This window comes from Anopheles arabiensis, chromosome 2 (genome assembly GCF_016920715.1).
Source record: "Anopheles arabiensis isolate DONGOLA chromosome 2, AaraD3, whole genome shotgun sequence".
NCBI classification, from domain to species: domain Eukaryota; kingdom Metazoa; phylum Arthropoda; class Insecta; order Diptera; family Culicidae; genus Anopheles; species Anopheles arabiensis.
In genome coordinates this window covers 17,385,591-17,406,470 of record NC_053517.1, presented here as the reverse complement: position 1 = coordinate 17,406,470, position 20,880 = coordinate 17,385,591, and the positions used below count along the sequence as shown (strand labels likewise).

General features: G+C 50.7%; 7 protein-coding genes across 10 annotated transcripts; 2 read left to right on the top strand and 5 right to left on the bottom strand.

The window, feature by feature from the left end:
- Positions 1-21: 21 nt before the first annotated feature.
- Positions 22-2,752, bottom strand: LOC120895585 (myosin-G heavy chain). Its single transcript, XM_040299082.1, has 3 exons — positions 570-2,752; positions 336-493; positions 22-261 (listed from the first exon to the last, which is right to left on the bottom strand). The coding sequence occupies exons 1-3, from the start codon at positions 2,344-2,346 to the stop codon at positions 136-138; spliced, it is 2,061 nt and encodes a 686-aa protein (XP_040155016.1). The 5' UTR covers positions 2,347-2,752; the 3' UTR covers positions 22-135.
- Positions 2,753-2,848: 96 nt separating this feature from the next.
- LOC120895586 (protein Notchless) lies at positions 2,849-4,652 on the top strand. Its single transcript, XM_040299084.1, has 3 exons — positions 2,849-3,110; positions 3,180-4,459; positions 4,544-4,652. Exons 1-3 carry the CDS (start codon positions 2,961-2,963, stop codon positions 4,554-4,556), a joined length of 1,443 nt encoding a protein of 480 aa, XP_040155018.1. The 5' UTR covers positions 2,849-2,960; the 3' UTR covers positions 4,557-4,652.
- Positions 4,584-5,696, bottom strand: LOC120895588 (U6 snRNA phosphodiesterase). Its single transcript, XM_040299086.1, has 2 exons — positions 5,216-5,696; positions 4,584-5,152 (listed from the first exon to the last, which is right to left on the bottom strand). Exons 1-2 carry the CDS (start codon positions 5,400-5,402, stop codon positions 4,611-4,613), a joined length of 729 nt encoding a protein of 242 aa, XP_040155020.1. The 5' UTR covers positions 5,403-5,696; the 3' UTR covers positions 4,584-4,610.
- Positions 5,697-6,335: 639 nt separating this feature from the next.
- Positions 6,336-11,437, top strand: LOC120895590 (GTPase HRas). Its single transcript, XM_040299089.1, has 5 exons — positions 6,336-6,471; positions 6,840-7,948; positions 8,830-8,970; positions 9,140-9,255; positions 9,367-11,437. The coding sequence occupies exons 2-5, from the start codon at positions 7,810-7,812 to the stop codon at positions 9,541-9,543; spliced, it is 573 nt and encodes a 190-aa protein (XP_040155023.1). The 5' UTR covers positions 6,336-6,471; positions 6,840-7,809; the 3' UTR covers positions 9,544-11,437.
- Positions 11,438-13,451: 2,014 nt separating this feature from the next.
- Positions 13,452-14,584, bottom strand: LOC120895587 (39S ribosomal protein L47, mitochondrial). Its single transcript, XM_040299085.1, has 3 exons — positions 14,384-14,584; positions 14,044-14,308; positions 13,452-13,972 (listed from the first exon to the last, which is right to left on the bottom strand). Exons 1-3 carry the CDS (start codon positions 14,476-14,478, stop codon positions 13,529-13,531), a joined length of 804 nt encoding a protein of 267 aa, XP_040155019.1. The 5' UTR covers positions 14,479-14,584; the 3' UTR covers positions 13,452-13,528.
- Positions 14,585-14,712: 128 nt separating this feature from the next.
- On the bottom strand, positions 14,713-18,768 carry LOC120895584 (pyruvate dehydrogenase phosphatase regulatory subunit, mitochondrial-like). Of its 3 annotated transcripts, none has more exons than XM_040299079.1 (5): positions 17,822-18,768; positions 16,877-17,720; positions 16,031-16,815; positions 15,754-15,944; positions 14,713-15,145 (listed from the first exon to the last, which is right to left on the bottom strand). In XM_040299079.1, the coding sequence occupies exons 1-5, from the start codon at positions 18,443-18,445 to the stop codon at positions 14,890-14,892; spliced, it is 2,700 nt and encodes an 899-aa protein (XP_040155013.1). In that variant the 5' UTR covers positions 18,446-18,768; the 3' UTR covers positions 14,713-14,889. The 3 variants fall into 3 exon arrangements, with proteins under 3 accessions (XP_040155013.1, XP_040155015.1, XP_040155014.1); XM_040299081.1 differs by having other exon boundaries at positions 15,754-15,929; positions 17,822-18,766; XM_040299080.1 differs by having other exon boundaries at positions 16,043-16,815; positions 17,822-18,766.
- Positions 18,769-19,063: 295 nt separating this feature from the next.
- LOC120895589 (putative glutathione-specific gamma-glutamylcyclotransferase 2) lies at positions 19,064-20,208 on the bottom strand. Of its 2 annotated transcripts, XM_040299088.1 has the most exons (3): positions 20,095-20,208; positions 19,792-20,007; positions 19,064-19,736 (listed from the first exon to the last, which is right to left on the bottom strand). In XM_040299088.1, the coding sequence occupies exons 2-3, from the start codon at positions 19,993-19,995 to the stop codon at positions 19,260-19,262; spliced, it is 681 nt and encodes a 226-aa protein (XP_040155022.1). In that variant the 5' UTR covers positions 19,996-20,007; positions 20,095-20,208; the 3' UTR covers positions 19,064-19,259. The 2 variants fall into 2 exon arrangements, with proteins under 2 accessions (XP_040155022.1, XP_040155021.1); XM_040299087.1 differs by having other exon boundaries at positions 19,792-20,147.
- Between the last annotated feature and the right edge of the window lie 672 nt (positions 20,209-20,880).

The following is a 20,880-nucleotide window of genomic DNA, read 5'->3' as shown; positions in this document are numbered from 1 at the left end:
GATTCGCTTCTCGTGGCTCAATCTGTTCATTACAATCGACACAACTTTATTGGCTTTAAGTTTTCTCTCCGCAAAGTTCACCCGATTCACCCATTTCACCAACAAGCCGATCCCGCGGGCACAGGAAAAACTCTCCTACGAAATCAAATAATCAAGCGCTTTATGCTTATTGTTGCCGAACTTCAGCAGTGCGTCCGAGATTTTCTCTCCCTCGAACCCCAGATCCAGCAGCTCACTCAGCGGTATAAGATGTTCGATTATCTGCAATTTAAATTCAAAAAGGAGGAGTAACGCATCCGACGGATAAACGCAGCGGGAGGGTTTGCTCGATTTACCTTCTTATCATCGTTTCCAATTCGTTTTAGCACCCACACTACCCGTTCGAGCGGAAAGCCCATGGAGCTGATGCGCTTCACTGTGTTCTGATCCGGCTGCGTTAGCTGATTGTAGATAGTGTAGTCCACGCCGCTTCGCTCCCCGGCATTGCTCGATACTGGGGAAAGAAAGGGGAAGGGCAAATGTATAAGTCAACAACGAGATTTGTTAAAACTTTCTTTCTTTTAACCTACCAGCATCTTGTTCGCGCGCAGTCTGACGATCGGCAATCGTTTGACTATTGTTACGCGTTCGTCGCGTCGCCGAATCCTGCACGTCGTCATCCAGCTGCCGCATAATATCCGGGACGCTTCTAGACTTCGATTTGAGGCCCGCCACTGCATCCGGACCAGCTGCAAAGCTGCCGGCGGTGACAGCGGTAGTATAGATGGAAGAGTACGCTGTTGTTGCTGCAGCCGCCGTACCGTCCGATGATTGGTGAGGATAGTGCGTGTAGTAGCCACCGGTCGTGCCCGTCGCCGGTGTGCTGGTGTAACCGTAGTTCGGCGCATAGGTCAACGTGCCACCACCACCACCGCTGGTGCCGCTCGCCATGGAAGTGGATGGTGCAGTAACGACGTACGCGTGCGGCTGCTGATATCCGTACGTGTAGTTGGTGACGGTTGGTGTGTAAGCGCTCGGGTTGCTACTGCTGCTAACGGCCGGAACCGAATGATGGTATGTTGGGCTCGCATAGTTCGACATTCCGTACCGGCTCGTATCGACAGTGTTTGCCGCTGAGTAGCCGGAAGCTGCCAGCGGTGTAGTTTCGTATTGGTTGCTATAGTTACTGTACGCCTGCTGGTAAGTGGTGCTGTAGGGCGAAGGAAGATAGTCGGCCACACCAGCAATCGATTTTTGAGCGGCGCCTGGCGGTTGCTGGTACTGGGCCGGATACATCGAATACTGTTGATTCGTGCCATACGCCGTACCATACGGATTGGTCGCAATTGGAGCAGAATTTTGAATTACCGGTTGTGGCTGTTGTTGCGGATGCGATTGTTGTTGTGGCGGTAGCTGCCGCTGTTCCGTGGCTGGTAAAGCCGGTGACTGCACATTGGCCACCGGTTGCCGATTCGTATCTTCCACCTGCTCTTTCGGGGTTTCGCTCGTGTCCGGCCGAACCGCTTCACTCGCTGGGCTGGTGAGCGTAGTGTTTTGCTTCAGCACTTGCGCCAAAATATCCAAATCGTTGATCGTACGCAGCTCCATGTTGTCGAACGGGCTCGAGGTATCGTTCTCAAAGTCCGAGTAATTGATTTTATTATAATTATTATTGTTATTATTATTATTGTTGTTGTTGTTGCTCCCAAATGTGGCATTCGGCGAGGCGGCCATTTCGGTCTTTGGAATGATAGTGGTGCTGGTGGCTTTCGCGAGTACATTTGGGTTAGCAGCGGGCGCGGCCACAGCACTAGGTACTGTGTCCCGTATCACAGTCGGTACCAGTATTGAGCTTAGCTGGCTCATATGGTCGAACGGTTTCGCTTGAGCGGTGGTGGTGCGCTCGTCCGACGACCCGGACGGGGCAGATTCATCGTTCTCCTCCTCGTAGTCGTCTTCGTCGGACCCGTTCGCGATCATTCGGGCAGCTCGGGCGGGCCGCTCACCATCCGCATCGTTATCATCGCTCGCGCTGGACAGCTCGTCCGTGTTTGGGTACGAGATTTGATTGAGCTTTCGCTTCTGCTCCGCCTCGATCATACGCATCCGCTCCTGCTCCCTGGCCTGCAGGCGCCCCTTCCGCTCGTAGCGTTCGCGCTCCCGCACCGCTTTGCATTCCGCGATACGCTTAAGTACCGTGTCCTCCAGTTCGCCCTCGTAGCGTGAGTCATGCAGCACCTGCCCGACATCGTATTGATTCAGACGGTTAACAACCCCCTGCGGCAGCACTATCTTCGGCGGCGGTTTAAACCGTTCCGATATTTTCACCGGAACACCGTCCATGTAGTTGGGCGGACTGTGGGACATCACGTCTGCTGCTGCTGCCACTGCTGGCGCACCCACCAAAATCACGCAAAACCCTACCCTGCTCTACCGTGCTTCCATCCGAGCGAGCACGACCGAGAAGCAAATTAAATTATCATACATCCTTTGTACACCGTCCAGCACTGGTCGTCGTGGCCTTCATATTTTTTGTTGTAGCGAGAAGAACCTGCATCAGTGGCCACAGCGTTGCAGTGCGCAAAGCTTTTTTTTATATCCAGCCAAAACCTTGTGAGTGCAACTGAACTTAACAGAATGAGATATTCTACAAACGAAAACTGGCGAGAAACTGGATTAAACTTTCACTCAAAACTCATCAACACAGACAGAATTTTACGTTGGAATGAAAATATTTTCTTCTCTTTTTGCTGTTCCCAAAAAAAAATACACCCAAATGTCATGCAATATGACATGCCCACCGCGCAAGGTGCATAGATGCTGCGGTGCGCTCTGCCAGGCGTGTTGTGACAATTGTAAATAACAAACACATTTGACATTTGTCGACTCGTGATTGTGCACGCACGTGCGGCGGAGCGTATTTTTGTGCGAGGCTTTTGAACACTTTTGAATATTAACTTCGTGTAGCACTGAGCGCGACGATGGAAGTGGACGAAAATGAACCAACAACGCGCACGGTGCAGGCCCGATTCGTGTCGGACGTTGGAGAAGAAGCGGGCCCACCGTTGGCGCTGCCGATCAACGTCACCAAGGAGCAGCTGGAACTGATTTGCAATGCACTGCTGAAGAATGTAGGAAGGAATGCAATGGTGATCCTCACAGCACTAAACCATTGTGTTTGTTTTTGTTTTCTTCTCTAGGAGCAACAAACGCCGTACCTGTTTTTCGTGAACGATGACGAGATCAAGGAATCGGTTGAGCAAACCGTCGACAGCAAGCGACTCAATGCGGAAGATGTGCTCGACATCGTGTACCAGCCGCAGGCCGTGTTCCGGGTGCGGGCCGTGTCGCGCTGCACCAGCACCATGCCCGGTCATGCCGAGGCGGTCGTTTCGCTCGCCTTCAGCCCGAACAGCATACATCTGGCTAGCGGCTCGGGCGACAAAACGCTACGGCTGTGGGATCTGAACACCGAGACGCCCCACTACACGTGCACCGGCCACCGGCAGTGGGTAATGTGTGTGGCCTGGGCACCGGATTCGCTGAAGGTGGCGTCGGCTTGCAAGGCGGGCGAGATTCGCATCTGGTCCCCGGACACAGGCAAGCAGCTCGGCAGACCGCTCGTGGGCCACAAGAAGTGGATCAGCTGCCTGTCCTGGGAACCGTACCATCGCAATGCGGAGTGCCGGTATCTGGCGAGCGCGGGCAACGATAACGATGCGCGCATATGGGACGTGGTGTTGGGCACGTGCGTGAAGGTAATCGCTGGGCACACAGCGGCTGTCACGGCCGTCCGTTGGGGTGGTTCCGGGCTGCTCTACACCTCGTCCCGCGATCGCACGGTCAAGATGTGGCGAGCGGAGGACGGCGTACTGTGCAAAACGTTCACGGGCCACGCGCACTGGGTGAATAGTTTGGCGCTCAACACGGATTACGTGCTGCGTACGGGCCCGTTTCACCCGGTGATGGACAAATTCAAGATGTACGGGGACGGTACGGATAAGGACGCCCTCAAGCAGCTGGCGCTCGAGCGGTACGAGCAGGTGTGCCCGGACGGGGTGGAATCGTTCGTCTCGTGTTCGGACGACTTTACGCTGTATCTGTGGCGCGCGAACCAGAAACAGTTCGTGACGCGCATGACCGGCCACCAGAATGTGGTGAACGATGTGAAGTACTCACCGGACGTGAAGTTTATTGCGTCCGCTTCGTTCGACAAATCGATCCGGCTGTGGCGGGCCGGCGATGGGGCGTTCATCTGTGCCTTGCGCGGTCACGTGCAGGCCGTCTACACTGTCTGCTGGTCGGCCGATTCGCGGCTAGTGCTTAGCGGCAGCAAGGACTCAACCCTCAAGGTGTGGAGTGTGAAGGAGCGCAAGCTGGTGCAGGAGCTGCCCGGACACGCGGACGAAGTGTACGGCGTGGATTGGGCACCGGACGGTTCCCGGGTTGCTTCCGGTGGCAAAGATAAGGTGTTAAAACTGTACGTATTGTTTGTGGGAATGCAGATCGAGAGCTTTTACGATGTTATTTTTTTTAATTATTTCTCCATTTTTCTTTCTTTTAGGTGGGCATATTAAGCCACAACCAAACACACTACGTCCACATCCATTTCCATACCGCTCGGGTTTATGTTAAATAAGATCGAAATGAAATGATTTATTCCCACATTTGAACCACAGTGTTTTCACTTGCTGGCTAATATCACAATACTCCTCCTCGTACACCCGCTCGAACACGGCCGTGAGCGCGGGCAGCTCTTTCCGCACATCCGCTTCTCGATCACCCAAACACCACAGAATGCTGACGTGAAATGCCCGATCGGTGTAGTACAGCGGCAGCTTGTATTCGCGCAAACACTCATCCAGGCTGGTGACGAGCGCATTGAGCGCACCGTACGATTCCTCGGCCACACGTACGCCGAGGAATGTGCGGGTGCGTTCCTCGTTCACGTACACCTGTACGCCGGAAAACTCGAGCCGAAAGCGTCGCCGACCTGCCAGCTGCTCCCGCAGGTTCGCCACGAACGGGTTGATGTTGTGGTGCCGGATGGTGAAGGTTTTCGTGAGACTCAGATGCATCCGGTCGATTGGATTGAATTCCACCGTGGTACTAGCATCGTTGAGCAGGGTTTTGCACTCGTTTTGCATTTCAAGCCAACCGTCCGAGTCGCCATCTGTTGGAACAGTTGTTGGGGACGTTAGTGGTTATCGTCGTCGGGTTGCAAGTCGCTACTCACAGTCGATGAAGACGTAACTGGCCCAGATGCCACGCTCGTGGGGAAAGGAACGTGTTCGTCCCTGGTGTTTGCTGAGGTCCGGTTGCTCATCCGGTTCCGTGTCGTTTGTGGTGCCCGGGATGCAAAGTGCTGGCGAGGGTAACGATGGGACGTTCGCGGTAGTTTTCTTCAGCTTTTCGTTCTCCATTGCAAATGTATTTACGTTCTTTGGACTGCAAGCATTCTCAAGTTTCACTGGTTATACAAGTTTGTACATTATTTGGTATCAGAATCGCGAGAAACGGCAGAAGTGCTTGGATGGCGCCGTGTTGTTTTGGCACGCTTTCGAGCCGGTCGAATGAAATGTCATCCTTCTTCTATTTGAATTTTACCAGCTGAATTGCTGAATTTATTGCATTACTTTGTTACATATTCATACGAATATTACATTTCTAGTGCAATAAAACGATTATTTATAGAAAATTTTGTAAAAAAAAAGCTATGACCGAGTCTATGTTTTATTTCTGGCACCCGTAAATTTGACCAAACTTAAACACCACCAACGTTCATGGTGCTCTTCGAAAATGCATTTATAAACCTTGATGTTATTGTGCGAACACGAATTTTCGGTCCAAAACGTCAAACTTCGGGCGTTGCTCGGCAGTGTGGCCAGATTTTTGTTCTAGGGGATTTTTATCCATCGAAGAATTGAAATACTCATTTTCCCTGGCGACTCCCTTTTCTCGGGGTTCGGAGCGGCCGCTTAGGACCGTGGGAGTGCTAAATCAATTGCGATTTTATCGATATTTTTTTATGTCAGACAATTCTTTTTGTTCTTTTTTATTTTTATTCCAACGTATGACAAAATGCCGTATAAAATTTTATTAGAGCGTCCGATTACATCGCATCTCATGAAGTACAGACCCGGGCCTTAGTTGTCAGTGTTGAATTTATGGTTTTGGTCGCAAATGATTTCCATATATTTATATGAAATATAATGCATTATATCACCTGAGTAGTAGTTTCATGATTTTTCGGTAGGATAAATAAAAAATCGGTAGTTTTAGGGTGGTCATCTGTGAAACGGTAGACATATAAAAAATCAGTATTTCTGGTCACTCTGTTGGTCGGTTCCCAGGTTTACACTGGACTCGAGTTCTTAACACGCCGACGCCATTTTCAATGAAATCGTAAAAGTCGGAGACACTGCACGGTCCGCATGTAGAGGTTCTTTGGCTCTAAATTACACTGCATTTGGTGTATTTCGTGCTGCCTAGGTAAGTTACCAAGTGTGTTGTAGGAAGAGTGCGCAGCAAATGCCGTAGTGCTTGTGAAAACGCTAACGAAACAGGGCCAAAACATAGCAACCTATCCCTGCTGTTCGGTGCAGATTTTTGTGCACAGAGTAGATGCGATTTACCAGCAGCCGTAGCAGCAGCAGCATCATCATCATCATCATGATTGTCTGAGTAAAATGCACAATAAGCCACCTCAGAAATGATTAGCTGCCTGTGGTCTAGCATGGTCCCGGCCATAGCATTATGATGTGTGAAGAAGAAGTTGTTTTGCCATCACGCAGCCCCGTAGTGCCAAATAGTCAATTTAAGTTACGCTAACAAATTCTTCCCATCATCATCTTCCGCAGGGCTCAATTCTAGATCCGCACACACACCCGAGCCAAACAGCAGTCAGTGCACACTGGTGTGTAGAGGAGGGCGAAACAAACCGCGCGTGTGCCAGAGCGAGCTGGATAGCTGACGGGTGGTATAACAAGCGAGAGAGGAGCCAACAGAGAAAGAAGTGTGCGTGCGTGTGTGTGCGTGATAGAGAAAAAGAGAGAGAGCAAGAGCACAACGTCGAACGACGGGCGTTGTACTTCATCGTCGTCATTGTCATTATCGTCATCATTGTCATCATCGGTCATCGAGCAACCCGATCGCAGTCATCGCAGGCTGGTGTGGTGGCTGGCGAAAATTGCAAAGAATAAAGGAGGAGAGAGAACGTAGTGCTAGCAACAATCTTCTTCATTCCCGTGTCAGCCAACGGCGAGCAACAAATCAAGTGAGCATCGTTTGGCTCAGCCGTGTGCGTGTGTGTGTATGTGTGTGGTAGCTGCAAGTGTGCAAACTACAGTGACGTGAGTGAGCCCTGCTCGGAGTGCACGGGAGAAGTGTGGAAGAAGGCGAGACCGGCTGGAGTTGTGCAAGTGTCATTAAAACGGTGATACACATCAAGTACAAACAAAAATCCCCGAATTCCAACGAGTCGTCCTTTCACGCCCAAAGGGTCATTTTGGCAATAGGAAGCGGCAGTGGTGTGTTGTAGTGAGCGAAATTTTCCATACTGCGCGTGTGGTGCTAACTAAACTAGACGGCCAAAGGGTGCCAAACTCATCTACATCATCACCGACATCATCGTCATCATCTGTTACCTGGCCGAGGCACTGGGGAGCTGGTTGCTACAGCCACGCCGCGGTGTGCTTTGTTGAGGAAGCATTTTTCTCCGCGCTTTCCTCCGTGTGTCGTCGTCACCGTGCGTGCGCCTGCTGAAAATCGAAGCCGCGAACCACCTCCTCCACCACCACCACCACCACCACCACCAATCCGGTCGGTACGATGACGGAGTACAAACTAGTGGTAGTAGGCGCTGGAGGTGTCGGCAAGTCGGCACTGACCATACAGCTTATTCAGAACCATTTCGTAGATGAGTACGATCCGACAATTGAAGATTCCTACCGGAAGCAAGTAGTTATAGGTAAGTTTTGGATTGTTATTTTTAGCACTGCGAAAAGGGAGCGGCGGCGGCGGAAGCAGGTGAAGGATGAATGGTAGGGAAGGAGGAGGGAAAGTATGTACACAACTGCAGCTCCCTCCCCTTTCTGATGCCACAGCGAAGGATGGGAGGCAAAAAATAGGATTGAAATAGAAAAAAGAAACATATACGCAAATTAAACGCAAAGGTATTGTTGCGCCAATACAGAGAGAGAGAGAGGCTCACTTGTACAGCAATGATATCGATGTATGGGTTGAATTTCATAGAAAAATGTCTTAATTTTGTAACGATTTTTGCGGTTTATTAAATTGCAGTTGTTGCTTTTTGATGGCGTCTCATTGTGCTTTGTTCGGCGTGTATTTATTCGATAAAACTTCAGCACAAAGTATGGTGCACCATCACCACTAGTCTTTCATTTTTTGTGTTTACTGCATTCATAAGCAATGAATCAGCGAATCAAGAGTATCTCGGCTGGTGGTGCGCTTGCATGGCGTTTCTCACATTAATTGAATTCAATTAAATGCATGCATTTATTCTTTTCTGCATGCCGATGATGATGGTGATCTCTTACTCATCGGTGCTTTTCTCTCTTGCTCGTTTAAAACTGGCTAAGGCCGAGGCCGAGCAACAACAAAAAAACACATGAAACTTCCTAGAAAACGATTGCGCGCCGACTACAAACCGTCGCGTGTTATTGTATCTGCCTAAGGGCACACGCGTATCTAATCTTATCGCTAACCAAATTCTAATAACCTTCCACCCTTCAGCTCTCCACCCCACCCTCTATTGATGTTGTTGTTGCAAAATCGCATCCAATAATTCCATCGTTCCGCATCGTTGCCTTTTCTTTCTTCCCCATTCAGATGGCGAAACGTGTTTGCTGGACATTCTGGACACAGCCGGTCAGGAGGAGTATTCCGCGATGCGTGATCAGTATATGCGAACGGGTGAAGGATTTCTGCTAGTATTTGCTGTTAACAGTGCCAAAAGTTTCGAAGATATAGGTATGTATGCGTGGCTGCGCAGGGAGGCGGAATGCAGGCGGTATTATTAGCACCACACAGTGGGCTGTGTGTTTGGTGGGGTCGCAATGGGGTGTCTTCTGTTTGTTTCCACACACACGCACACACTCACGGATTTTTTCTTCCATTTTCTCATACCTCCTTACCCCAGGAACCTACAGAGAACAGATTAAGCGCGTTAAAGACGCCGAAGAGGTGCCGATGGTGTTAGTTGGCAACAAGTGCGACCTGCAAGCGTGGGCAGTGGATATGAACCAGGCCAGAGATGTAAGTTTCCCCCCCCCCCCCAAATCGCTCCGTAGCACTGGCGTTTATGCCAATGGTATTATACTCATGGTTCCGCTCCCTTTCCAAACCGCGCTTCTTCTTCTTTTGTAGGTGGCGAAACAGTACGGTGTCCCGTTTGTAGAAACCTCCGCCAAAACACGGATGGGCGTCGACGACGCGTTCTACACGCTAGTGCGCGAAATTCGCAAAGACAAAGAGAGGGGGAAGAAGAATCGAAAGCACCACAAACTGGTCTCCAGCAGACGATTCAAGTGCCAGCTGCTATAAGAGGCCGCTTGAAAAAAAGGGATCACCGTACGTTACCACCCTCTCTCCCCTTTCTGACGCCGCAAGCTAGCAAGCCAGCAGCAGCAGCAGCAGTAATACAGTATGTCCGCGCCTCGTTTTCTAATATTCGACTTATTCAATTCGATACGTGTGTAAGAGATGGCCGCAGCAAAACAAAGGAAGCAGAGTAGTAGCAGTAGCAGAACACGGCAAGCCGCCTATTATTGAGCCTGGGCGTTGTGTCCTGCGTTTCCGGTGCATCGTCAACCCTGTGCTGCAGGGCCCCACACTATTTCGCTTTGGTCGTCAGGGCACAGGGTAAAGCGCGAAATGCTTCATTCGAGCAGAGGGTAGTGTTGGGAGTTTCACACGCACACACATCTTTTAAAACGCCGCCAATCGCCAACCGCGTTTCGCAGTAGCTAGATAACAACATTCGGCCAAACCAACTCGACGTGCGACGAGGTGGTCGCAGGGGGAGCGTTAAAGGGAGAGAGGTTCACCCCTTCCCCCCGGGAACAGGTGCTTCCAGTGGGAGGGGAGGGGCGGGGGCGTTCGTTCGTAACATTTAGCCATTTTACCGTGATTGATACGCACAAAGCAGATAGTTCCGTGGTTACAAATTTAGCAGCAAGAAGTTTCATTTGTCACATAAAGTATCACATAAAGGGGTCGCGTTAGGGAGCGGCAGTGCAATGCACATGTTTTGAGGGGTAGGGGGAGGGTGGGAGTTGGGGGAAATCATTTTGAAGCGGGAATCTTACAAGAGTCGCATCCAGCTGTGCGCGCTTTAGACTTGTGGATGAGGGAATAAAATAATTCCGCTGGTATATACCTGCATTGTAACGCGAAAGGTGCGGAACGTGGACGGCTGGAACTTTCTCCCTTCTCTCTCTTTCTCTCTCTCTCTCCCGCCCGCTATTTCTCTCTGGCAAACATCCTTTGCCGGCAGTTACGATAACACTAATGTTACAAAACGAAGAAGAAGAAGAAGAAGGAAAAAAACATAACAAATAAGAAGAAACAAGCTGGCGATATGTATAGGCAATGTTTGTATCTAATCTTTGTACCCAGCAACACGGGAGCTAACGTTTCTTCACTTGTCTGCCTGTAAAGAGAGCCAAACGTAAGGAAGGGGTGGTGTAACATTAATTACGACCATTTAGGTAATCTTAGATATCTCTTTTGCTCTTAAACTCATGTGTCTACTATCCGAGGAACGAACGCGTGTAATGAAGTACGAAAGTATGCACGAAATTGCGAAATAATCCAAATGCTTTTTTTTCTCTGGATGATGATGAAGATGTTGTTTGTTGTTCCTTGACACGAAATCATTCGGACGGTGGTAGTATAGGCCAATGGTGTGTGCGTACGCGCGCAAGTGTGTGTCTATGTGGTTTGGTTAACCTGATGCAAGGACGATGCATTTCACAAGCAAACATGCAAAGCAGAAGAAAAAACAATTACGACTCACTGTCTGGAGGACGAAAACGAACAGCTACGGTAAACCGGTAAAACTTTCACACATTCACTTTAACACACGCAAGCACACACACACACCACGTGTAGGGGTGGTACCATTGACCGGGATACGGTAAGGGCGACCGGGGCAGGGTGTGCAGGCTGACGTTGTGCCCGGGTTGTGCAGAGTGCACGGATGCGTTTGAATAGACTAGTAAGATTTCTAAAAGAAAACCCGCCAGGCAGTGCTCCGACGTGTGTTAGATAAAGAGAATTGAGATGGGAAGCAAACGACATACATCTACACACACACCTACTACAGACACGCAATCCATAAATAATCCGATATTTTAGGTTTTACTATTAATCGAACCATGAACGCGAAAAGAAGAAGAAGAAAAAGTATGACAGTAAACAAAGCAAACACAACAAATTGACCTTAATTACATCATTTACTTTTCGTACGTTGGCTGACATTAATAACTCTCCACTCCCAGCAGCAAGAAGGTTCGCTCTATTCGCTTCTCGTATGATGCAGAATCGTTGGTATCGGTTCCGGACGTGGATAGCACAATTACAGCTTTACTATAACTATTACATACGAGTGAGAGAACTCAACAGATGGGATGGGGCGGGATAGAGGTTTTTGGCCATAGGGATACGTTAGAGCCTATCAAACGGCGGGGTGACGTAAACTGGGTGGTATTGCTTATGTCTGAGTTGTCGTTGTGTTTCGAATCGTTCCTTTCACACTATCACAATTGTGTTCAAACAGTGCTCGGGGGCGGCGGCGACATGGTACTTGCGAAGAATATTCCCAACCGAACACAGGTCTTTCGCTGCCACTCGCACTCGCGGTGTCGGTTCAAAAGAAACCCACCCCATCTTTAGCTGCACATTCAAAAGTTATCGTATGTCAATTTGTACAAAACACACCTGGTGAATTGTACCCGCTGCTACCACCTACCCCCACACTCGAGGCGGGAACTCGGGACCTCTTTGGTATGATTGGTATTTTGTTCGTCGTGATCGTTTAGGATTGCCCTTTCTGGCTGCACTCAGTTACTTCAGTTGGTATAAAGCAATGGTTTAGAGGTATGAGGGGGAAACAATGTGTACCACAAGCATGAACCGCAAAGGTAGTGGGAAAGAATCTACTGTAAGTAGGAGCAAAACACTCAGGCCGCATTGGGGCCCCATGTGCACGACACATGCCAGGTGCGTTCCAATGATATAGGAATATTATGTGCAAAAATTCAACTTATGGCAACAAAGGTAACGTGTACTCATGGACGTGGACGTGGACGGAACATAAGCTGGGAGGAATATGGGCGTGTGGCGGTACTTTGCCAGAGAGATTCTGTCCATGTGTGTGTGTATGTGTGTGAAGCCTCTGCAGAAATCTTTCAGGGTTAATCATAATATTGAGATATATATACATATAAATAACAAAAATATGTGAACGTTTTGCAATCTTCAGAAAATGTGTATCTAATCCGCATACCACCAAAATGGCAAACGCAAACCACACAAACGAATTATATACTAAACACATACTGCAAACCTGGGCTGAATAGAAGGAGGTGTGAAGAAATGGGAAGATATAGCGTGAGAGAGACACAGAGGTAGAGAGGATAGATTAAATTTGTAAAATTACAACAAACAAACAAAAACGCGATCAATACTACTCTTTCGAGACAAGTAAAAACGAAGAATCGGAGGAAAACAAGAAGTGATGCTTTGTCCGCAGTAGGTAGTAAACACGCTTCCCTGGAGGGTGCCGGTGTATGGTAGAGCGATTCCTGCTACATCTTCTGACTTTCAAGTTTGTGTTCCGCAAGAGCAGAACAGCACACAGGTGTTTGGTTGGTGGCTGTACGCAATACTACATCCTACCAAGCTCACTGTTTTACCTACAGTAGTTCAAGCTGCAGGGCAAATGGACAATGTCCAATGTGGTGGATGGAATGAACGCCGAGGGCGAAGGCTTAAAGGGGTTTATTTGCAACGGCCAGTGATTGCAATAAGCCCAGAGCAGTTGCACTTTCCATGCTTTTCCAGAGGAATGGAATGGATCCTCTCAACCACCACCGCCCGTACCGGATTGTTCATTGTCATGGTGTGAAGGAAGATCTCTTTAAACAAAACATTGCCTTTAAACAAGGGACAAGACATGTGCGTGTGTGTGTTTCCTCTATTTTCTGCCATCTGATGGTGAGGCGTAAGCAGCGCCTATCATATTCAGCATTAAAAATACAATCGTTCTGCGCTGCATAGAAGAAAAAAACAAAAGGACTGTAATTTGCGAACTGCAGTGTGCGGGGAGGTAGCACGTCGCAGGAGAAGGAGTGGTCAAAAGGAGTAAAGATAACAAATAAACAAAAAAAGAATAACAAACTGTACTCCACATTCGGATTTTCTCGTGAACTCGCGAACAACAACCATCGTACGATCGAGGGGGACTGCATGATGCGCTTTATTCACCCATGGCGCATCCACTGACCAGAGGGAACTATTTGAACTATTACGTACTACTGCTGCTGCTGCCACTCTTCACCGACTGGTTCATGCGAATTTTGTCCAGCTTGTACAGCTTCTCCACGTCCACGGTGGGGAAGCGTTGGGCCAGCGTTTCCCGATCGATGTTCGGAAACCGGCGCAACAGATGGACCACCTCGTTGCGCTCCCGGTTGCGCAGCTTGCGCTTCTCGTTGTAAAGTCGCTCGCGGTACAGGCGCAAGAACTTCCACACGGCCGAGCCGCCGAACGTGAACTTGTGCCGCTCGTTCCACTTCCGGTTGGCGTACTTCGGTATCACGTGCTCGAACGCACGGTAGTAGAACCGTATGCCGAGCTCGTTCGGCACAACCTTACCGGGCCGTTCGCCCGTCTCGCCCGTTTCCAGCTCGTAGTAGGCACGGTTCCGCTCGCGCACCACTTCTTCCAGATTTTCCATAGATTCCTTTACCTGCGGGGAGGGGGTTTATTGTATCGTTAAACCGTTCCGCCAGCACCATTACACAAACACCCGTACCGTACCTTATCTAAACGCTCCGGGCTGGGGAACAGTTCCATCTTCTCCTTGCACTCGTGCTCCATCGTTAGCAGCATGTTGCGCTCCTTCAGCAGCACGAACCACAGCTGGTGCAGGTCACTGTTCGACTTGATGCGCAGATCGTCCTTCGTCCAGCCGCGCCCGTGCTTTACCTCCTGCTCGCCCCAGTTCTTTTTATCGTCGAAAAACTGCATCAAATCGTGCCGGGGCGCGGTGGTGGAAATCGCCCGCACTGATGGCGCTGCGTGCCTGCAAAAACAAAATGCACCGGTCGGTTTTTATGTAACTTTAGGAGGGGTGGATTTTTGTCACCCCCAATCGTACCTTTGCAGTGTGGCAAACACTTGCTGTGTGTTGACTGTTGCGAGGCATTTGGAAAGCTGCTGTGAAATCGGAAGAATGTGTTTTAAAATATTCATTTTAGTTTTGCGATTAAACTTTCTGCCAAGGCTTCCGGAGAAGCGAAATGTGTTTTGCCTTGGTATTTTTTATGTTTACTTTCTGCTGACAGCCATCGCGCGCGGCCTGACGTTTGTGACGTTTCTATCATTGTGCAGGGTTGTATTGCATGTCTGCCTTTCGCGAGGGTTGTGTCGCGGCCCTGAGAATCACAGTCGACAGGCCTTTTTCAAATAAAACAACCACTTCGTTCCTTCGTTTCGTAATTTGCTTTATTTGTAAAACAAATTATCTCCTTTTTATTGTGCACTGCTTAACAATATTTACTACGAACTAGTTGCGAGGGGCTGTTTTTGTACATTCACTCAAATCACCCTTAGTATACAATAAGATGTTCGGCCAGGCCGTTTGCATTTCCAACGAAAAAAAAATTAACTTTTCTGTTGCTTCTTCTCCTTCACAACGGTCGGGCGATAGGATTTGCTCATATCCTGCCGCTCGTTCGCGCTGGCCATTGCCGCCTTCGGGTGGATGTGTTGCGTCAGCCGGAACCGCTTGCCGGCAATGTCGATGTGGTACACCGCATCCTTGTCCATGATGAACTCAGTCGTGATCGTGCGCACCGCGTTACTGTCCGGGCGACTAATGTAGCCCAAGCAGACGAGCTTTTCTGACGCAAATCCATAGCTATAGGAGAACATCGATTAGAAAGAGTGAATAGATAGGCCTCTTTTTCGAATGGGCGATCGATCACCGAATTAGTGATGGGAAAATGAAGTTTTTGTCGGAATCGTTTCCGGCTAGCTCCGATGTTTTCTGGAATCGATTCCGAATAGTAGGTCCGGAATCATTACTGGCCCCGAAATTCGCTCCAGAATCGAAATTGGTTCCGAAATCGGAATTGCCTCAGTAATCTGAATCGGATTCGAAACGGAGTCGGTTTCAGCATCTCCATAAGAATTGGCGTTTGGGGCCAATGATGCTAAGTATTGATAGCCGCAAAGCATCAAAATTTACTTGTATACGACCCATTCTCATGGATATTCCCGGACTGACTTTTGAAACTTCTGATTGCAATTCAAGAACTGATTCTCATTCCGGAGCAAATTCTATTTCTGGAGTTAATCCTGATTCCGTTACCGGAACAAATTACGATTCTCAGATCGATTCCGATTCCGGAGCCGATTCTGATTCCGGGATCGACTCTGGAATTGACACCGGAATTGATTCCGAACACGGAATCGGAATCGTCAAGGTGCGATTCCGAGCTCCCACCACCACTACACCAAACTTACCCGGCCGAGGTAACGGTGCCGCAAAATTCGTTGTTCCTGTACAGCGGCTCACCACCCCACGGCCACACGTCCTTGTCGATGTCGATGTCCTCCACGTGGAACAGCACCAGCCGCTTCCGCAAACCGTCCCGCTTCTGGCGCTCCAGCGCTTGCCGGCCGATAAAGTTTTCCTTTTTCTTCAATTGGGAAATCTGTGAATCGACCAGAACACAAAAACCACACCCACACACCACACACACACATCATGCAGACGGATACACATACGAGCGGTACTTACATCCAACCGTACCGAGTAAAACACGCCCGCCTCGAACGGGGTCGTCATGCTGGTCAGCTCGTCGCCCCAGAACGGTATAAACTTGTCGATGCGCAGCAACCGTTGCGTAAGCGTGCCGACGTCGCGCGCCCCATAATCGCGCCCGCGCGTAATCAGCCGATCGTACACGTGCAGCGCGTACTCGGACGGCACGTACAGACAGTAGCCGGGCATGCCGGTGTGCGTGAAGGACATGATCATGACGTCGCTCGCGTAGCCAATGTTCAGCTTCCGGTAGCTGAACGGTGCCAGCCGGACGTCCGAGTTGGACAGTTCGCTCATCAGCAGGGTCGACTTCGGTCCGACCACGTTGATCACGGTGTACATCGAGGTGACGTCGTTCAGCTGGACGGACGCGTCGGTCGGCAGGTTGCGCGACATCCACTCGTAGATGCGCGTCTGCTGGGAGGAAGGCGATATCATGAAGTAGCTCTCCTCGGTCTGGCGGATTAGCATGCAGTCGTTCTCGTAGCCGCCGCGCTCGTTCAGCATCCCGGTGTGCACGATGTGGCCGACCGCGATGTTCACGTCGTTGGCACACATGTACTGCAGGTAGCTGAGCACGGCGTTGCCGCCCGATCCCGCCGCGTCCGACTGGATGCCGGGCTTGATTTCGATTTTCGAGAAGGACGAGATGTCGATTATGCCGACGTGCTGCGCACAGGCCTGATACTCCTTCTCCATGTGCTGGAAGAACTTGGGCTTGTAGAAGCTACCCTCTGGGAGGGTGGGCAGTGGATCACCACCTGCAAACGGGGGAAGCAGTATTGAAATTTCAATTGCATTCGAATAGAAATGCGTACTTACGCCGATAGTCCGCATCGAAGTAGAGCGCCCGCTCGTAGCCCATTTTCGTGCCGAACACAGCGCCCCGTGCCTCCAGCACGCTGTACAGCGGCGAGCAGCGCAACTTGCGCGCAAACTTGTACTCGGCCTGGTTCGGGTAGAGGATCGCGTACTGGCGGCCCACCACCTCCCGGATGCGCTGCTGCAGGTACTGCCGGTTGTTGTGCAGGTCGAGAAAGCGCTGCACATTGAACGGCAGCATATCGATCGTCGGTGTGCCGCTAACGATCCACTCTGCCAGCGCCTTGCCCACGCCGCCCGAGCCCTGCAGCGGGTTGCCGTTCATGCCGCACGCCACGAAGTAGTTCTTCACCTCGGCCGACTCGCCAAAGATGAACCGCCCGTCGGGCGTAAAGTTGTCCGGGCTGTTGCGCACCGTCGGCATGCGGAGATCGCGCAGCACCGGCAACCGATCGACCGCCTTCTCCCACAGCGCCGCACAGTGGTCCGGATCGTCCTGCAGATGGTCCTGCCAGGCCTTCGGGATGTCCTTCGTCTCCTCGAACGCCGGCTTGGCGTCCTTCTCGAACCAGCCGACCAGCAGCGACTGGTCGTACTGGCGCGCGTACAGGTTGGAATCGTAGTCGCGGATGCAGGGCAGCAGATTGTCGTCGTCGGTCGGCAGGTCGAGGGTGGGCGTGAGCGCGTAATAGTGCTGGGCGGGGTAGGCCGGCACCCGGACCGGTGGTTTGCACTTGAGGCCGAGCTCGCGCGCCCACATGCCGCTACAATTGACAAAGTACTCGCACGTGATCGTGCCGACGTCCGTTTCGACCGAGAAGACGCGCTCATTTTTTGTGTTGATCTGCAAACAACAGGGAAGGATAAATTGAGATCGCACGATCTTGCAGCATCGCTATACTTTTCTCACGATTTTAAACCCCTTCACAGTCACAGCTTACTTACATACTTCACCTGACAGCCCTCGAAGTATTTAACGCCTTTGCGCTTCGCCTCGCTCGCCAGCACCTGCACGACGGCGGCCGGATCGGCAATGCAGTCGTCCGGCACGTACACCGCACCCTGCAGATCGTCCGTGTAGAGGAACGGGTGCAGCTTCCGGGCCGTCTCCGAGTCGATCAGCTCGGCCGCCATGCCGGTCGGCAGAATGTAAGCCGCCCGGCGCTGCAGCGCGATGACGCGATCGTGCGTTTGCGCTAAATTAAGACTGCCGCACCGTCGCAGGCCAATGTCGTGGCCCTGGTCCTGCAGCCGCTGGTACAGCTTCAGGCTTTCCACCACAATGTTGCGCTCGGGCGTCGGCTTGAACAGCCCGATCGTGCCGGACCCGAAGTGGGACGTCCCGCTGCCCACCTTGCTCTGGTCCAGCACGAGCACATTGCTCCACCCGTTGTCCGCCAGGTGGTAGGCAACCGAGTTGCCCAACAGGCCTGCCCCTGCCACCACGACACGTGCCTGGCGGCTGACCTGAGGGGTCGCTTCGCTGCTGCCCAGCCGAACCACGGTTCCGCACGTATGATTTCCCGTGGCCCGTGGCCCAGGGACGGTTTTAAGTAGTTTGTTCCACATTTCCACGACTTTTCCGGCTGTGCTGCACTGCTATCTAATCCACTGGCTTCACCAGCGCGAGAGCGTATCTTGCCAATCGCGCTTTTTCGGGGCTTACATAATGCAATTTAAATCTTCCACCTAGTGCCTTTGGACGGAGCGGCGCGAACTGATCGCGTGCTGTCGCGCGAATTGACTCATTAATAGCAGGCGGGTACGCGAGGTACGCGAGATTGTGCACGGTGCGTAGAAAAACACGGTCGGATGCTTCACGGACCGCCTGACAGTGATCGATATCCGATATTATCGTCAGTCAACTGTCGAAGAAAATCTGGTTTTGGCGAGGCACATGCGCAGTTGGTGGATCTTGTTTTTTTTTTCTTGTTGATTAGGTCTCTCGTTCGTGCCACAAAATATCATACTACCGCGTGCAATTCAAGGACGTGCATGTATGTGTGAGAGCCAGTGTTTGTAAACAAAACCATGTGGGATGCTGTTTACATCCTCTCCCCCTTCCCGCGAATGGTGCTTTTCTCTTTCACCCCTAAAAACGAACCCTCAAGGACGTGCTATAAGATCTATTGAACTTTGCTTTGCTTTCTTTCGATTTTCATATTGCGCACCGGGACAACATAAGCATTTGCAGCTCAATTGTTTAATGTATTGTGCAGCAAAATGTTGGTTTCAAAAACCATACCGACCTATTGTGAAACATTACCGTTCGGAAACCATCTAATACGTGTGTGGTGCTGCGCGCGGTAACGGAGACGAGATCACCGGCTAATTATTGTGCATTGCCAGCATATGCACCGCAAGGCTCCTTCCCCACTTCCCACTAGCCTTCCTTACTAGCTTCCGACCGGCTGGTATCCCCATCCGTCGTCGGTGGCTCTGGTCTACACTCACGCTTTAGCAGCAACTGCTCCAGCTCGAACAAATGGTCATCCCGCTCGCCCGGGTAAAGCTGCCTCATCGCTTCCGCCAGCTTGTACACGTACTCCGGGTTTTTCCCACTCTGCCCAGCGGACCCCAGTATCTGGTCCGCAATCTCGTCCAGCGTGTGGTGCAGCCCGGCAAACGATGGATTGTCCTGCGTGGCCACGTACAGCAGTATCGGTTGCGGTTCGTTCAACTGTGCCGTGCACGGCGGGTAGGGATAAAACTTCACACAGTGCCGATCGTAGCCGTTCTTCTCCCGGTGGTCAAGGTGGCTCAGTACCTGCTGCTTCTCCGACGCACCGATACGGTAGCCCATGCCCCACACCTTCGATTCCGGGTCGTCCGAGTGTACCAAAGTCACCACACGGCCAGGCTGAAACAAACCAAGGTAAGTGTGTGTGTGTATGATCCCACGGGTTTGCACTTACCCGGTCCTGTGTGCCCCGATGGTCGATACTGTTTTGGAAGAAGCGCCGCAAAAATCCTTTAATGTAGCCGGTGCGCTTTTCCTCGAACGGAAAGTCGGCCTTCCATACGAGCGATCCGTACCCGAAGATCCAAATGTCTTGCTGGCCGTCTTCGTCGCCCTCGAACGCCTGCGGTATCCGGTTTCCGTGGGCCGCCTCGCTCATCGTGCGTACAAGCTTTGCGGATTTAAGTAAACGAGTGAAATTTAGCGCCACTGTGGGATGTAGAAGAGAGCTGCCGAAGAAAAACTGTGTGCAGCTTACTTTGTTTGGTAAGGGGTTTTTCGCTACGGCCTTGTGTCAAATCGCTAGTCGTTACAATTTGCAAACACCGGATCAGCTGTTTGCTGCGATGGTTGTACATGCGCACTGCGGGCTAGTAAAGGGACAGACAAACAAGGATAATATTGAAAACGTGTGTTCGTTTTCTCTCCAAAATTGAGTAAAAATTCGCGATAAAAACTAAAAAATAGCAAGAAAATAATGTATGTACAAGTTGAAAGACAAATTACAATAAAAAAAGACTAGAAATTTCACATTGTGCAATGCAATGCAAAGTCGCTCACTGTGTACCTCGCTTCGTGTGCGGTGGCGTTATTCTCATGTAACGCTTGCGGGTCTGGGTTTCCCGCCACTCAGTTTAGTAGCATACAAATAAGGTGTCTTATTTTTTGTTGCTTTTTACGGTTTATTGCAGTGAATCGGAAAAAAAATATCCCAAATAAAAAAAATAATTTCAATTTATTCGGCATGTAGCGCCAGGCTGTTGAACTGCCTTACCCCCTGTGACAACGCTAGGCAAAAGCGGTGTAACGGTTTTCACGAGCTCGCCTATTTCCCTCGCTAGCGAGCGTTTTTGAAAGGCGTTGTGGGGGTTTTAAAGGGTTCAAGATGATTTCGCTCACCGACGGGTGGACCGAGATCGATCAACCGAAGAGAGGGGCGTTACAATGCGTTATATTTCAGTTGCCAATTTTTTCGGTGTGTACGGTGGTATTTTGGTGTGTCTGGCAGCGGCCTGAAAGGAGCACTGTAGGCGAGCAAAGGCAG

Bases quoted from the DNA above. Each gene is read 5' to 3' on its own strand.
- LOC120895588 (XM_040299086.1), bottom strand. From the start codon at position 5,402: ATGGAGAACGAAAAGCTGAAGAAAACTACCGCGAACGTCCCATCGTTA. The intron at 5,153-5,215 runs GTGAGTAGCGAC...CTGTTCCAACAG, and splicing joins CAGTTACGTCTTCATCGACT to ATGGCGACTCGGACGGTTGG.
- LOC120895585 (XM_040299082.1), bottom strand. From the start codon at position 2,346: ATGTCCCACAGTCCGCCCAACTACATGGACGGTGTTCCGGTGAAAATA. The intron at 494-569 runs GTAGGTTAAAAG...TTCTTTCCCCAG, and splicing joins TGCGCGCGAACAAGATGCTG to TATCGAGCAATGCCGGGGAG. The intron at 262-335 runs GTAAATCGAGCA...TTTAAATTGCAG, and splicing joins TTGGAAACGATGATAAGAAG to ATAATCGAACATCTTATACC.
- LOC120895586 (XM_040299084.1), top strand. From the start codon at position 2,961: ATGGAAGTGGACGAAAATGAACCAACAACGCGCACGGTGCAGGCCCGA. The intron at 3,111-3,179 runs GTAGGAAGGAAT...TTTCTTCTCTAG, and splicing joins GCAATGCACTGCTGAAGAAT to GAGCAACAAACGCCGTACCT.
- LOC120895584 (XM_040299079.1), bottom strand. From the start codon at position 18,445: ATGTGGAACAAACTACTTAAAACCGTCCCTGGGCCACGGGCCACGGGA. The intron at 16,816-16,876 runs GTAAGTACGCAT...CCCCGTTTGCAG, and splicing joins CTTCGATGCGGACTATCGGC to GTGGTGATCCACTGCCCACC. The intron at 15,146-15,753 runs GTAAGTTTGGTG...GTTCTCCTATAG, and splicing joins GGCACCGTTACCTCGGCCGG to CTATGGATTTGCGTCAGAAA.
- LOC120895590 (XM_040299089.1), top strand. From the start codon at position 7,810: ATGACGGAGTACAAACTAGTGGTAGTAGGCGCTGGAGGTGTCGGCAAG. The intron at 8,971-9,139 runs GTATGTATGCGT...TCCTTACCCCAG, and splicing joins CAAAAGTTTCGAAGATATAG to GAACCTACAGAGAACAGATT. The intron at 9,256-9,366 runs GTAAGTTTCCCC...CTTCTTTTGTAG, and splicing joins ATATGAACCAGGCCAGAGAT to GTGGCGAAACAGTACGGTGT.
- LOC120895589 (XM_040299088.1), bottom strand. From the start codon at position 19,995: ATGAGCGAGGCGGCCCACGGAAACCGGATACCGCAGGCGTTCGAGGGC. The intron at 19,737-19,791 runs GTAAGTGCAAAC...GGTTTGTTTCAG, and splicing joins ATCGGGGCACACAGGACCGG to CCTGGCCGTGTGGTGACTTT.
- LOC120895587 (XM_040299085.1), bottom strand. From the start codon at position 14,478: ATGAATATTTTAAAACACATTCTTCCGATTTCACAGCAGCTTTCCAAA. The intron at 14,309-14,383 runs GTACGATTGGGG...TTGTTTTTGCAG, and splicing joins GTGTTTGCCACACTGCAAAG to GCACGCAGCGCCATCAGTGC. The intron at 13,973-14,043 runs GTACGGTACGGG...CCCTCCCCGCAG, and splicing joins GCCCGGAGCGTTTAGATAAG to GTAAAGGAATCTATGGAAAA.